The following is a 15,103-nucleotide window of genomic DNA, read 5'->3' as shown; positions in this document are numbered from 1 at the left end:
AACATAGTCAACTGCTATCATTTTCACAAATCCAATAAGCAGATAGTATTGCTCCAAGAAACACTTCCATTCGGATGCTGTGCTACCCCTCCCAAATAAATACTTTACCTCCTGGCACCATAGCACGAACCCTGAAGCCAGATCAAAGGGGTTATTGATAGCATTTCACCACTCTTTGACTCCAGAAGTGCTAGATTCAGATATTGACCATAAAGTGCGCTTTTTGTTTTTGAAATTGAAATATATGCAAACAATATTCACAATTACAAATATTTATCTCCCTAACCAGGAACAGCTCCACCTTTCCTCTGTGACAGCGCGCCTGAAGTCTTTTGGGACCCTCAAATTGATCTTAGGGGGTCACTTCGCCGTCCCCCTTATCCTGAGACTGGATTCCTCCACCGGTAAGTCAGACACATCTCCCTCCACACTGAACAACATACGCTCCATCTTTACCAACCTTTCTTTGGTGGATACCTGGAGAATACTCAACCCCACTTAGAGAGACTACATGTTTTTCCTCAGCACACAGGCCATATAGCAGGATAGACTATTTCTTCCTTTCACAATCTCTACTAGATTACAACCCCTCCTGCATCGGGCTAAAACTATGGTCAGACCACACACCAGTAGACCTTTCCCTAGGTAGACTCCCACAACATACATGTAACTGCACGTGAAGACTAAACAATAACCTACTCACATACATAGCATGTACAACAGTGATATTCAAGGCTATAGGGGATTTCATCCACTCTCACATAGGGGACGAGTCCTCTGCCATGAATCATTGGGAGACTGAAGTGCGTTCTATAAGTGATTTTTATCCAATATGGCTCTAGATTGAAGCGTGCCCGCACGGAGGATATTAACTGCCTCTTTGCTCTTATCGCTTCTCTTGAAACACTACATAAACACACATTAGACCCCAAAATGCTGGCGGAGTTGTCTAACGCACGTCGAGACCTTCTGCACCTTTTCATGGAACGTTTGTTAGCCACTACAAATAAAGGCAACCATATCCATTATACACAAGCTAACAAATATGGGAAACATTTAGCTCGAGTTATATATCCTAGACCACACTGGCAGAATATACCCCACATTATCACCTCCTCCAACCAAAAACTTCATAAGAACTCGGAAATATACATTTCATTTGTGTACAGTGTTGCATGACTGCGCAATTATCAGGTAAAGTAACGCAGTGTGATTTTCTGTAATTCCTCTTTGTATAATATAATTTTCTTTTCCTCATTTGTGAGTGCTTCCATTGTTTCTACAAGTAAAGAAAATATTAATTATGGCCTGTTCAAACACTTCAATGCCAACATCTACTGCAACCTATTTTTTTGCCTCAATCTTCTGCATGCAATAAAGATATTCAAGGATGCCAATTGTTTAGTAAGTTTAGTTATCTGATAAAGGGATTTTCTCTGCTATATTCAGGCCAAGAAAAGAGGTCTCATGAAGGTCATGCCACTATTGCAACAATTAGAGTCAGAATCATTAACAACCAGTAAATGAGCTTTAAAGCAAGACTTCATTGAGCTCTCTAGTAGCAGGTACTATGGAGTAATTAATCCCCAATGTTAATAGCAGAAGCATTGAAGTCATTCAATTTGTTCTCTCAAAAGCTCAGCTTCTCTGTTGTCATTCTCCGAACACCTGCTCTGTGTTTACATTTGATATAAAAGGCAGGAAGGCTGCTGAGTTGTTGAGTTTAGACTTTAAAAAGTTATAGATTTTAAGGGGAGCCCTCATGCCACAATTTGAAAAACAAAATGTTGTGGGGTCCTTCCCCAATCAATGTCAGGCCTTTTAGGTCTAGTATGGATTATAAGGGGAACCTCATGGCAACTTTTAAAAAAAATTCATGGCATGGGGTCTGCCCAAAACCCATACCAAACCCTTATTCGAGCAAGCAGCCTGGCAAGCCAAAAAATGGAGAACAAGCAAGCATCCCCCTGAGTTATTCCAGGCAACATGCCCTCAACATGATGGGGGGGCTGTGCATGTTGATGGGGAGAAGGGGACTTTGATAAAGCACATGCACGTGAAACGCATTGTCACAGCAACAGACAAGCTTGCATTCCACGCTGGTTTACAAGCATCCATCTGTCTTCCTTCATTCCCTGTTGGTTACATCATCCAGGTGCACCGATCCCTCAGCTCAGCTCCCTGGTCAGCTTACTCCATCCCATAGCGACTGGCAGTGACACCCCCACAGGTAGTGTCACACGATCTTTCAGCCTGCTTTCCCAGTTGGCTCACACCACTCTGCAGTGACTGGCAATGACACCTTTGAGGCACGCCTGTGCTCCCTGGTCCCAGGCCATCAGGGATTCACCCTGGACCAGGCTTCCATCTTCCACAGCATAGACACTGGTGCCCCTCTATGCTCCATCAGCTGGTCTTCTGGATGGTGTTAACCCCTCAACGTCCATTGGAATCAGTGTGGTATCATTGGCTTTTTTATCTTTTAAACGTATCATCTTTGTTCGTGGAGGAAATAAACATTATTAATGACATGATTGACACTTGTGGTTCTCCCACTTGATTATCCAGTCCATTGAGCACTGTCCATCAGTTTTTTCATACGTTGGGGACAATGGCCTCTTCCCCACAACCCTGGGCGGTGGTTGTGGGGATCTGCTGGCGGGGGGCTTTTTGGAATCTGGAAGCCTCCCCAGATCCTCCCCCATGTGAATGAGTAGGGGGTACATTGTGCCCCTACTCAGTCACCCAAAAAAATGTCAAAAATAAGTAAAACCAAAGACAGTTTTTGACAAGTCCTTTATTTAAAAAAAAAATGTCCTCTGAAGTAAATCCAGGGTCAATCCCAATGAACACCACCGCTGCTGACCCAAAAAAAGGAAAGAAATAGCTCCGCGCCTGTCGCTTGCCTCCCAGGGTGTGATATGTCTGGTTCTCACCGATGATAAATTAACAAAGGGGTGAGGTCACTGGTGACAGTGGGTAACCCAGCGTTGCTAATCAGCTGTAAACTGACAGCTACGGTTTCTTGTGCCAATGGTAAATATATCATCAGTGGCCCCACTCCTTTGTTAATTTAACATTGGTGGGAACTGGAGCTATCAGATGCTGGGAGGCAAGCGACGGGTGCAGAACTTTTCTTTTTGGGACATCAGCATTCTTCGTGATTGACACTCAATTTGCTTAGGGGGGACATCGCTTTTGTTTTTTAACAACTTCAGCCATGGAAGGATTTGCCCCCATAATGACCAGACCATTTTTTGCGATATGGCACTGCATTATTTTAACTGCCAATTGCGTGGTCGTGCAACATTGTATCCAAACAAAATTGATCACCTCTGCAGTTTTTATTTTTTGGGCTATAAATAAAAAAAGACTGACAATTTTGAAAAAATATATATATATTTTTTTTAACTTTCTGCTATAATACATATCCAAAAAATTTATATAAAAACAAATGAATGGATCAGTTTAGGCCAATATGTACTCTGTGATATATTTTTGGTTAATTAATTTGCAATAAGCGTGTATATGGATTGGTTTGCACAAAAGTTTTAGGAAAAGTTATAACGTCTATAAAATAGGGGAATTAAGGACTTATTACTTTTTTTTATTGTTTTTACTAGTGATGGTGGGGATCCATGATTTTTAGAGGGATTGCGTCATTGTGGCGGACAAATCTTGCGCGAAGTGACACATACAACGATGCTATAAAAATGCACTGAGCACTGTATAAATGGCACTGGCAGAGATGGGGTTAACAGTAGGCGTGATCAAAGGGTTAAGTGTTCCCTAGGGAGGTGTTTCTAACTGTCAGGGCGATGGACTGACTGGGAATAGAGAGAGCGCTGTTCCTGATCACTAGGAACAGCTGATCTCTCTCTCCTCCCCTGTCAGAACGAGGATCCGCCTGGTTTACAAAGGCAAATTCTCATTATGCCTCTCATTACCATGATCAAGCTCAAGCTAATGCAGCAAGTGCCTGTATTTAATGCACCCACTGACATACAGGTACATCAGTAGCCAACCTGCCGCAGAAGTGGTGAATAAAGGATTTGTCAAAAACTGTCTATTTTTGATACTTTTTTTGTGAATGAGTAGGATTTCAATGTACCTCATACTCATTCACATGGGGGGGCAGGGATCTGGGAGCCCCCTTGTTAAAGGGGGCCTCCTGATTCTGATTAGCCCCCCCACCCGCAGACACCCACAACCACCACCCAGGGATGTGGAGAAGAGGCCCTTGCCCCCATCAATATGGGAACAGGGTCCTTTTGGATGAACCCCCTGCCACAAAGTACCCCCATGTTGACGGCATGTGGCCTGGTATGGTTCAGGAAGGGGCATGGTGATCACTCGTCCCCCAACTTTCCTGGCATGCTGGGCCGCATGCTCGGATAAGGGTCTGGTATGAATTTTGGGGGGGGCCCATGCAGTTTTTTGTTATTTTGGCATGTGGTTCACCTTAAAATCCATACCAGACCCGAGAGGACACCTTGTTTCCTTAACAACCAGCTATTATCAAATCATTTGTGCCATTCAGTGGTTTCACACATACAAATTAAATGAACACATTTTGTTTATATTGTTATTGCTTATTGCATATTTGTCCTATATTGGACCAGTTTGCAAATAGATTTTTAAAATATAGCACTTGATTTGTTTTTAGAACATTTTATTCAGTGTTCAAGAGGAGCATACAAGTATTGTACATTCAAGATTATCAGACAGGATTCAGACAGCGGTTTTATCTGTTCTAATATGATTTTTTCACATGAATAATTATCTGGTCACAATGGGCTGCTGAGAAGGTATAATAAACAGATGATTTTATATAATCATGGTTATGTCTTTATAATTCCTTCTCTCTCCAAAACACAATTTTTGATATGGGGAGAGTGTGTGTGTGTGGAGGTAGAATAAAGAAACTGGGAGAGGATTGGTGGAATCATTTTGGTGTCTTGGCAAAGTTGATAAATCATTGAGAAAGGTAAGTCTGTATCACCTTAGTCTGGTGAGGTGAAATTGGCTTTATATTCCATTATATTTGTTTATTCTACCAGTACAATCACCTCTGTCTGAAGGCCTGCTCAGTTCCTCTTCTCACAAATGTGAGGACTTTCATTTGTTAGAGATTGCTAATTGTTGAAAAACCATTGTGTTACTGTTACTGTTGGAGGCTCAGGCCGATGCCATGGTGCTAGGAGACATGCCCTGCCCCTTTCAGGACACTGAGCGCATGAATTCCTATGAAGGGATGGGCGGGGGGGGGGGGGGGGTTTGAAGTGCCTGATTAGAGCCAGAGACTCTAATAGGCTTCAAAATTCAGTGGGCTCAGGACACAGAGTATTGTGTCTGAAGCCCACCCAGCTGTGTTGCAACAGCGAATGAATATTCACTGTTGCAACACTGATCTTCCTCCTGGGCAAACGGGAAGCAGGTCTGATACCCATCACCCGATTGACTGAAAGGATGGGCGATACTATTGGATGCCTATGAGGAGGGGAGGCGACGTATGGCAGAAGCAAAGAGGAGAAGACACAGGTGCCACTGCCCAATGCCCGCCATAGCCTGTCTACCGATGCACCAATCCCTGCCACTGCCCTGCTGCTGTCTGGTGCATGTCCCTGCTGCACCCTGATGTGCCCACCACTGCCCGATCCCCGATGTGTCCCCCGCTCCCCGATGTGCCAGCCGCCTAGATGGGGTAAGTGCCAGTGGACCGTCAGACAGCGTTGGGGGGGTGGTTTGAGGTGGCACAAGGGGTCTTTGTTTGCCGCCCCTCCAAAACAAAAAGACACTAGCTGCCACTGGCTGGAAGGAGGAGGGCAAGAACGAAGGAGGGGGGCCACACCGCACCTGCCACTCAGCCTGTATTCTCTGACAGATCTTATTGCTGTGGCTAAGTGGCATGGCTCCATGTGGCAGCAGGGATTAACTGGGCATTTGGGCATGGTGCTCTGGGGGGGGCAGACCTCCCTTATCTATGACCCTGTGGCTGAGAGTAGGGAAACCAGTGGCTGTGGTTGCACACTAGGCAGCAGTGTACCCAAGGCAGCTGCCTAGTTTGCCTAGCAGTAGCATCGGCCCTACTGGCAATTGTAATTAAATGAATAAGCATGGAGTACTTGGAGTACATAACAAAGTTTGCCTCACTTTTTTTTGTTATATGAGCTTAGAACATTAAGCTGTTTGGCTTTTGGGCTTCTATCCATATAGCAGGAAAATACCCTCCTAATATGATACAGTATTCCTGTTAGGATTTTGGCAGCTGTTATAAAATGTAGACTACTAGTGCTGGAATGTGTATGATAATGCTTTATTTAAATCCCAAAGTGGTCGGGAAAGCTTACTGTTCCAATAAAATTAGGCAGGGATACTTTGGATCCAGCTTAAAGTAAGAGTAAAAAAGATTTTACTGAACCAGTTCAAATAAGTTATTAGAAATTAGAAGTTATTAGAAATTAAATTCCACCAGCTAAAAAAAATGTAATGGCACTTGGTAACCAAGAGCTTTTGAACCAGAAAGACATTACCAGGAGGAGGGGGAAAAGTTAAAATTTTTCTGTGCTTTACAGGATATAACTTTGTCTTGCTGTGAGGGTGATGGGACAGTGCATATTGCTGTCCATGAGTGTGATTTAGAGTGCTGAGTCCAGGTGTGCTGATGGCTGGAGTTGCCTAGGTGCAGAGTGGAGGGAGGATTGAATGCTGTAGGGAACGGAATTGTGAACTGCAATATCGCTGAGACTGGTGATCTACCGCTACAGTGATTTATCACTGAGACAGAGCCCTTGAGGAACTGACTACACAGCTATTTAGTAGCCTTGCTCACTGACTGCAAGTTTTACTGGGAGTGTACTAATCTGCATCACTGGTTAAAATGGGTCCCAACACCCAACGCCAGCTGAAGAGATAGAACTAAGGACTGCCTTCCCCATATCAGCACCACAGAGACCTTTTGCTGTTGCTTACATTGCATACAGAGGTACCTCTTATGCCTCGTACACACGTAGCCGACTATCAGACGGACTTAGTCTGGCAGACTTCCCGCCAGACTGTCCGTCGGACTTTCCGAACGAGCTACTTGCCCACACACGGCACTTTTTCAGCGGACTAATACGGCGTACTAAGTCCGCCGTACTTTTGAAATGAACGGACTCGCCCACACACACGGAGGAAAGTCCGCTCATTTCGAGCTTGTCTCCAGGTAGGCTGGGCCCGCGAAGGAGACGTCGCTGGCCCCGCCACCTGGTATGGACTTAAAGGGGAACCCCAACGCCGAAAAAAATCGGCATGGGGTCCCCCTAGGTCCACATCAGACCCTTGTCCGAGCTCGCTACCCAGGAAAGGGGGGAATGAGCGAGCGGGCCCCCCCTCCTGAGCCGTACCAGGCCGCATACCCTCAATATGGGGGGTGCCTTTTCCCCATGTTGATGAGGACAAGGGCCTCTTCCCGACAACCCTGGCCGTTGGTTGTCGGGGTCTGCAGGCGGCTTATCGGAATCCGGGAGCCCCCTTTAATAAGGGGGCCCCGGATACCGGCCCCCCACCCTATGTGAATGAGTATGGGGTACAATGTACCCCTACCCATTCACCTGTAAAATAAAGTACAAAAAAAACACAACACACAAGATTAAATAGTTTATTGCACAGCTCCGGGGGTCTTCCGTCTTCGGGGGTCTTCTCGCCGAACTCGTCCGCTATCTTCTTCTAGCTCTTTTGCTAGCGGAGGAGCCCGGCTTTCTTCCTCGCCACAGCCTCTTCTTCCGACTTCAGGGGTCTTGTCCCCCTTTTCAGTTGTTCTGCCGGGTCACCGCGCCTTCTTTTAGCTCTTTTACAGGCGGTGGCCCGGTCTTCTGTCGCCGCCGCCTTCCGTTCTTCTTCTTCTTCTCCTTCTTCTCCTGGAGATGTTGACTCGACGCTCTCTCCCGCCGCAATGCCAGGGACACGCTGCGCGGCGACTTATATAGGGACAAGGGGCGGGGTCATCGGTTGATGTCACATGGGTTGACTGGCCAGCTGGGTAGCGTGCTCGGACAAGGGTCTGATGTGGACCTGGGGGACCCCCACGTCGATTTTTTTCGGCGTTGGGGTTCCCCTTTAAGTCCATACCAGGTGGCGGGGCCAGCGACGTCTTATTCGCAGGCCCCGCCTACCTGGAGACCCGCTCGAATGAGCAGACTTTTCTCCGGGCGGGAAAAGTCCGTTCATTTCAAAAGTACGGCGGACTGGCATACACACGGCCGGATTGTCTGCCGAAATGCGAGTCCGGCGGGAAGATTGGAGGCTACACATGGGGGAATTGTCCGGCGGACTTGAGTTTGCCGGACTTTTCCACCCGATTGTTTGATCGTGTGTACGCGGCATTAGGGGACATTGCACCGTATCCTAGCCATTCTCATTTAGTGCACTCAACAGTTATACAGGGTAATTTACTAAGATGAATGCGCTGCGCCGGTTCATACCTTAAATTGTGCACCTGATAAATTATTAATTGAGCATGTGAACCAGAGCACGCATAAGTACAACAGATAATATGCCGGCGCACGCGATAATAATATGCCATCGATAATAGCACATGCCGCATCATTAACAGTCCATTCACACAGGGGCTACACGACTTCCAGCACGACTTTGGGAGGCAACTTGGACACGACTTGAGTATGAATCACAGCGCGACTTGGGGCAACTTACAACACGACTTGGGGCAACTTACAACAAGACTTTAAGTCCCCCCCCCTGGCCAGGCGACTTTAATTTTAAATAAAAAACAGACATGGGTTTCCCTCCAAGAGCATACCAGGCCCCAAAGCACCCTCCCAATGTTGAGGGCATGTGGCCTGGTATGGTTCAGGAGGGAGGGCACTCTCTCGTCCCCCCCTCTTTTCCTGTGGCCTGCCAGGTTGCGTGCTCGGATAAGGGTCTGGTATGGATTTTGAAGGGGACCCCCACGCCATTTTTTTTTTTTGGGTGCGGGGTTCACCTTAAAATCCATACCAGACCTGAAGGGACCCCCACGCATTTTATTTTTCTTCATTTTTTTTCTTAATGCTAACATGACCTGTGTGCAAATAGCGTTAAAAAAAAAAACAGAAGAAGTGAAAGTTGAGAGGTGTGCCCGTTCAACTTATGCAAATGCATCTACGTTGCTTGACATTTGACATTTACTAAGATTTTCCCGGTGCAATGAACCAAAGCATTTGAACGTGTGCAAATGCCACTTGCGCATGCGCAGTGCATAAATTGACCTCACGCAGTTCTAAGTGTATTTGCAGGCGCAGCATGCTTGTTCAGAGAAAGTTACTTTTCCATTCTATTTTGGGCATATTTGTTGCTTGGGCAGTTATAACTATACTTCCTCACATCACATATATCACCCCCATAATATGGGCACTTCCACCTTCTTTAAATTCTGAATTGAAAAGGGCGTGCGCCATGTCTATAGTGGTGCACCAATAGCCGCCTCCCGTGCGCCGGCAATATCATAGTAAATAGGGAATTGCGCTGTGTTACAGGCGCAAATGTTTTGTGAATACAAAAACGGCTGTTGCGCATCGGCGTGCGCCGCAACTCATGGCTCAAACTGTTTGTAAATCAGCCCCATATTGTTCTTATCCACACTGCAGCTATTGCTTCTATGTACTGTTTATTGCTGATGTTTTCTGATTAATATATCATTAGGGTGAGTCAACTATGTCTATTGTTTAAGTGATATTTTCCTTTTTTATCCTTTTTTGCATCTAGTGTTCGAAGGCAACATGGTTTAATATCACATATTTTTTGAGTTTTACTGCCTGTTTGATACAGCCATTTGGCCTATGTTGGAAATTGCCTCTTGGAATGCCAGTACAGAAAGTTTACCCAGCAGGGTGTTTGTGACAAGGAGTCATAAATGGGAATTCACATCCTATTGGTGGGAGGTAATATTCAAACATTCCAGTAAGGCCAATGGTATTTTTAATTATTTGATAAATCTAACTACATTGTAGTATTACTCATTATTAGGGCATTTGCGCAAGTATCGGTACTCATGCAAATGCGCCAATACCTGAAACCGATACCTTCAGGTTCGGCTCTTTCATCTGTCAGCACGATTCCCCCTCTGACAGATGAAATGTATATAAAAGAATGCAAGCAGTTATTAGTTGTTAAGCAGCGGAGCTGCCACGTCCTTAACAACCAATGACGTTTCAGCTGTCAGTGGGGATTTCCCTTTCCCGCAGAGGACACTCCCTGGCTTGGCCTCTCTTGCATCGACTCTGCCCCCTCTCCTTGTCAGGTCAGCCCCCTCTCACGTCAACTCAGTTTTTTGTGTCCTCCGGCGTTGTGCTTCTCCTCCTCGGGCTTCAACCTAAACAATAACCCCCCTCCCCACCCTAAACAATAACAGCCTACCCACCTCCCCACCCTAAACAATAACAGCCTCCCCACCCTAAACACGAAAAGCCTCCCTACCCTAAAAAACCCTCTCCATCCTAAACAATAACTGCCTCCCCACCCTAAATAACCCCTCCCCACCCTAAACATGAACAGCCTCCCTACCGTAAAAAAAACCTCTCCACCCTAAACAATAACTGCCTCCCCACAATAAATAACCCCTCCCCACCCTAAACAAGCTTCCATGAACAGCTTCCACACCCTAAAAAAAACTCTCTCCACCCTAAACAATAACAGCCTCCCCTGCTATATGCTTTGTAATATTTGTTTAGGGTTTTATGTTAACATTTCTACTTTCTTGTTAAATAAATTAGATCCTTGCTTATTTAAGCAGTGTGTTTATTTTATAGCTACCATTGTTGTTGTAACATTACCATTAATTTTATCAGAGCTTTGATTTTGACAGAGCTTTTGACGAGCTAACTATAGGAATAGATAGGTTAATACATATTTATAACAACTAGGGGGAATCCAAAGCCACTCCAAACTGATTCAAAACCCAGACTTTCTGGGTGAATCCTGAACAGGTGGCAACCCTACCTTGCAGACTTCGAGTCAGCGGTGCCAGCCACTGGGCTCCCACTGTGTGGGAGCACAGTGGGAGAGGGTCACCGGCGGCTCTCGTGCGCACCCCAGACCCAGAAGTGTCAGATCACTCTGGCACAGAGCGGCCTCCCTGCCGCAGTATATGTACGGTGGGCGGTCCACAAGTGGTTAATACTTTGTTAAAGCATACAGTATATAACCCAATAAAAATTATATCTGGCAGCTTACCAGTCCTTAGATTTGATGGGTTTGTTGCTGCATAAGTTGCTTTGCTTTGTGGCAGTGGTAACAATTATCCCCCCTGTTGCACTTGGTGGTCAGTATCACCAATTTAACATGACCCATTCACCTTAATGGAGCAATGCTGCAACTGCCCCACAACCATATACAATGCATGTGGTTGCCGCAGGATGGTGTAGGTTCATAGAGGTTAAAACTGGCAGTGAGTAGGCAACATAATGCCTCCTCACTTCCTGTCAAACACCCTCTGAAGAGCAATCTACTGCAGATTGCTCTTCAGAGAGTAAACACTAATGTAAATTAGCCCTTATAAACCAATCATACACATTCTCTACAATTTTTCTTAGTTGTAATGAATGTTGTCAATTCTCAATGTGAATAGTGAACAGATCCAGGCTACCAAAGGCTTCTTATTCTTCCATGGGTTGTAAATCAGTGATGGTCAGATTTGATTTAGGGGCCCTCAAGCTCAGCCCTTGACATCACAAAGGCCCACACAGCATGTCTAAATAAGCCCTAAGTGCCAATGTCCTGCAGGTTGGGCACCAGAAGTGTAGGTTTAAATAAGGATCAATACTCACCATTCCAACTTGGGAAACACCTGTAATATTTCTCCTAAAGTAATGGTAGGTATCTTGATGCTTTGCTGCCTCTGAATTAAAAATGTATACAAACAGAATGCACTCTCTTCTATGATACAACACAGATGTGTCACTGCCACCTGTATCGAATCTGGCTTGCTGGATAGGTAACCAAGCTAAAGCATAGGGCCATCATAAAGCAAGAGAGACAAACTCCCTTCTGGGAGGGATCTGACAAGCCCTATTTAATTTAATGAAGATTAAATATTCCCAAGTGAATAACTAACAGATTTTTTGTACATTACAAATGTAACACTGAATATTGGTAGTCATATTTGTAGAATCATTTTATTTTACCTTCAATTAATTTATGTGTAATAGTTCTATATAGAAATATATATATGATATAAACATTTGAATAGAGCAACAAAATGAATAATACAATGATTTTAGCACAGATAGAAAAATTTAAGAATATACTCCAGCTAGACATAAGCGTTTCTGAGTCTCAGGGGACACAACCTATTTCTTTATTACCGTGAACCAATCCCTGTTTCTATGGAGCTTCTTTAACTACCGGTACCTGTTTCTGAGTCAATGGCTGTATGGGCCAAGGAGCCTCAAGTTCTAGTTCTATCCACCCCAGAAGAAGCATGGGTATCTAAATATACATTTATTATACCTATGCGCAGCCATGATTAGGGATGAGCCCGATGTTCGAGTTGAACATAAGTTTGACTCGAACATCGGGTGTTCGCCTGTTCGCCAAATAGCGAACAATTGGTGTTCGCTGCAAATTCGAAAGCCGCCGGAACACCCTTTAAAAGTCTATGGGATAAATCAAAAGTGCTATTTTTACTTTCAAAAGGTTTTTATTTTCCAAGTCAACAAATACATACATGAGCTGTAGGGATGAGCTTGGTGTTCGAGTCGAAAGCATGTTCGACTCGAACACCGGCTGCTCGCCCGTTTATTTGAAGCCAGAACTCTGTGGGGCATTCGCGCCAAATTTGTGTGGTGCTCACGGCCCACAATGCACTGCGCCATCGCATGTGACCTGGCATGCTTGGCCAATCACAGCGCCGGCAGCGAGGAGAGCCATGATTGGCCACAGGTTACCTGTGGCCAATTATAGCTCAGGCTGTGTAGTACACGCCCCACACTATATAAGGCCGCCAGCGCGGCAGCCTTGTGTAGTGTTCCGGCATCTGCAGGAGTTAGTGGGTGTTGTCTGTGTGCCTTCAGCGCAGTATACACCTGTATCTACCCTTTATTGCTGTTGTCTAATTGAGCCAACTGCCATCTGCAGGAGTTAGTGGGTGTTGTCTGTGTGCCTTCAGCGCAGTATACACCTGTATCTACCTATATTGCTCTTCTCTAATTGAGCCATCAGCCATCTGCAGGAGTTAGTGGGTGTTGTCTGTGTGCCTTCAGCGCAGTATACACCTGTATCTACCTATATTGCTCTTCTCTAATTGAGCCATCTGCCATCTGCAAGAGTTAGTTGGTGTTGTGTGCCTCCAGCACAGCACAATATACACCTGTATCTACCCTTTATTGCTGGTGTTCTATAATAAAGGCATCTGCAGGAGTTAGTTGGTGTTGTGTGCCTCCAGCACAATATACACTACCCAATTGCTGGTCTTCCCATCTCCCTACAGGCCATTACCATGTCTGGAAGGCCAACAAGGAGAGGCAGACAGGCAAAAGCCAATAAAAGAGGGCAAGCAGGCTCTGTGTCTAGAGACAACAGTGCTGGTCATGAACGCAGTGCATCATCATCGGCACGTGGCCATGGGACACGCTTGTCCTTATTTTTGGCAGCTGGCCGTGTTGAGCCGCATCATGCCGAAGACTTGGTAGAGTGGATGACCAAGCCCACTTCATCCTCCTCATCCCCTCTCACCCAGGCTCAGTGTACTAGCAAAGCAGCTGCCAACGCATCCTCTTCCCTCATCTCAATGTCATCATCAGTGACTCCTTCCCTAGACCCACCACATCCTCCTGAGGAGTCCCCCGAACTGTTTGAGCAGAGTGTTAAGTACATGCTCCAGGAGGATGCCCAGTGTTTTGTAGGCTCTGATGATGACACTCAGCAAGAGAAAGGCAGTAGCATGAGCACAGAGAGAGGGGATGCTCAAGAAGGACAGCAATCTAGCAGTCACGTTCCAAAAGCTGCAGCATACTGCCAGGTTTGCTCCAGTGATGAAGAGGTAGGGGATGATGAGGGCACTGACTCCACGTGGGCGACTGGTAGGAGAGAGGAGGAGGAGGAGGCACATCTCCAACGAGGCAGGATGCCCTCCGGGGGCCAGCTTAGGGGCAGCACACCGACTGAAGCCTCTGCTCTTTATTCTAAAAGTTCTTTGGTGTGGGCCTTTTTTGAGACGAGTGTATCAGATTGCACCGTTGCCATTTGCAACATATGTCTCAAGCGTATCTCGCGTGGCCAAAACATCAGCCGCTTGGGCACCACATGCTTGACCAGACATATGTTGACCTGCCATGCAGCTCGTTGGCAAGCTTACCTCAAAGACCCACACCAAAGCACAAAGCAGACCTCTCCTTGCTCCTCATCAGCTGGGATCTCCAACCCTACTAGACCTTCAGTCCTCTCTGAAACCGGCACTGAGAGGAATGAAGGTGTAGAATTAGGTGTGTCACAGCCAAGTGCTTGTGGGCACTCTGCTAGCAGTACACCCACATCCGATTGTAGCAGGCAAATTTCCCTGCACCAGCTGCTGGACCATAGAAAGAAGTTCACTCCCAGCCATCCACATGCCCAGCGGTTGAATACTAGCTTGGCTAAATTGCTAGCACTTCAACTGCTGAGTTTTCAGTTGGTAGACTCGTGAGTTTGTGCAATGTGTGGTTCCTCAGTGGCATGTCCCCAAACACCACTTTTCCTCACGGAAGGTGATTCCGGCTCTCTACCGGCATGTGGAAGGCAATGTCCTTGCCTCGCTGGACAGGGCGGTCAGTGGTAAGGTGCATATTACCGCTGACTCATGGTCCAGCAGGCATGGACAGGGACATTACCTGTCTTTCACAGCCCATTGGGTCACTCTTCTGGCAGCTGGGAAAGATGAAGGACAAGGTTCAGTAGTGTTGGAGGTTGTTCCGTCACCACGCCTCCAAAATGCTACTACTGGTTGTGACACACCTCTCTCCTCCACCCCCTCCTATTCTTCTTCCTCCATGGCCTCTTCCAGTGCTCTGTCCTCGGAACCAGCCGTGCTTCGTAGGCGTTCAAGGGGCTATGCAAGTACGCAGGCAAAACTATGCCATGCCGTGCTTGC

The 15,103-nt window shown here is 46.1% G+C and overlaps 1 protein-coding gene across 1 annotated transcript in view; it reads right to left on the bottom strand.

Moving 5' to 3' along the window:
• The window catches only part of LOC143928276 (putative ferric-chelate reductase 1), a 50,964-nt gene extending 39,015 nt beyond the window's left edge, over positions 1-11,949 (bottom strand). Inside the window, exon 1 of the mRNA XM_077453059.1 lies at positions 11,805-11,949. Coding sequence (XP_077309185.1) covers positions 11,805-11,807 — 3 coding nt within the window. The 5' untranslated portion in view covers positions 11,808-11,949. The remainder of the gene's footprint in view (positions 1-11,804) is intronic.
• Between the last annotated feature and the right edge of the window lie 3,154 nt (positions 11,950-15,103).

The sequence above is a fragment of the Lithobates pipiens genome, unplaced genomic scaffold (assembly GCF_037356315.1).
Source record: "Lithobates pipiens isolate NorthernLeopardFrog02 unplaced genomic scaffold, aLitPip1_a1.2 Scaffold_23, whole genome shotgun sequence".
Lineage (NCBI taxonomy): Eukaryota > Metazoa > Chordata > Amphibia > Anura > Ranidae > Lithobates > Lithobates pipiens.
The sequence above is the reverse complement of the archived record's forward strand: the minus strand, read 5'-3'. Positions and strand labels throughout refer to the sequence as shown.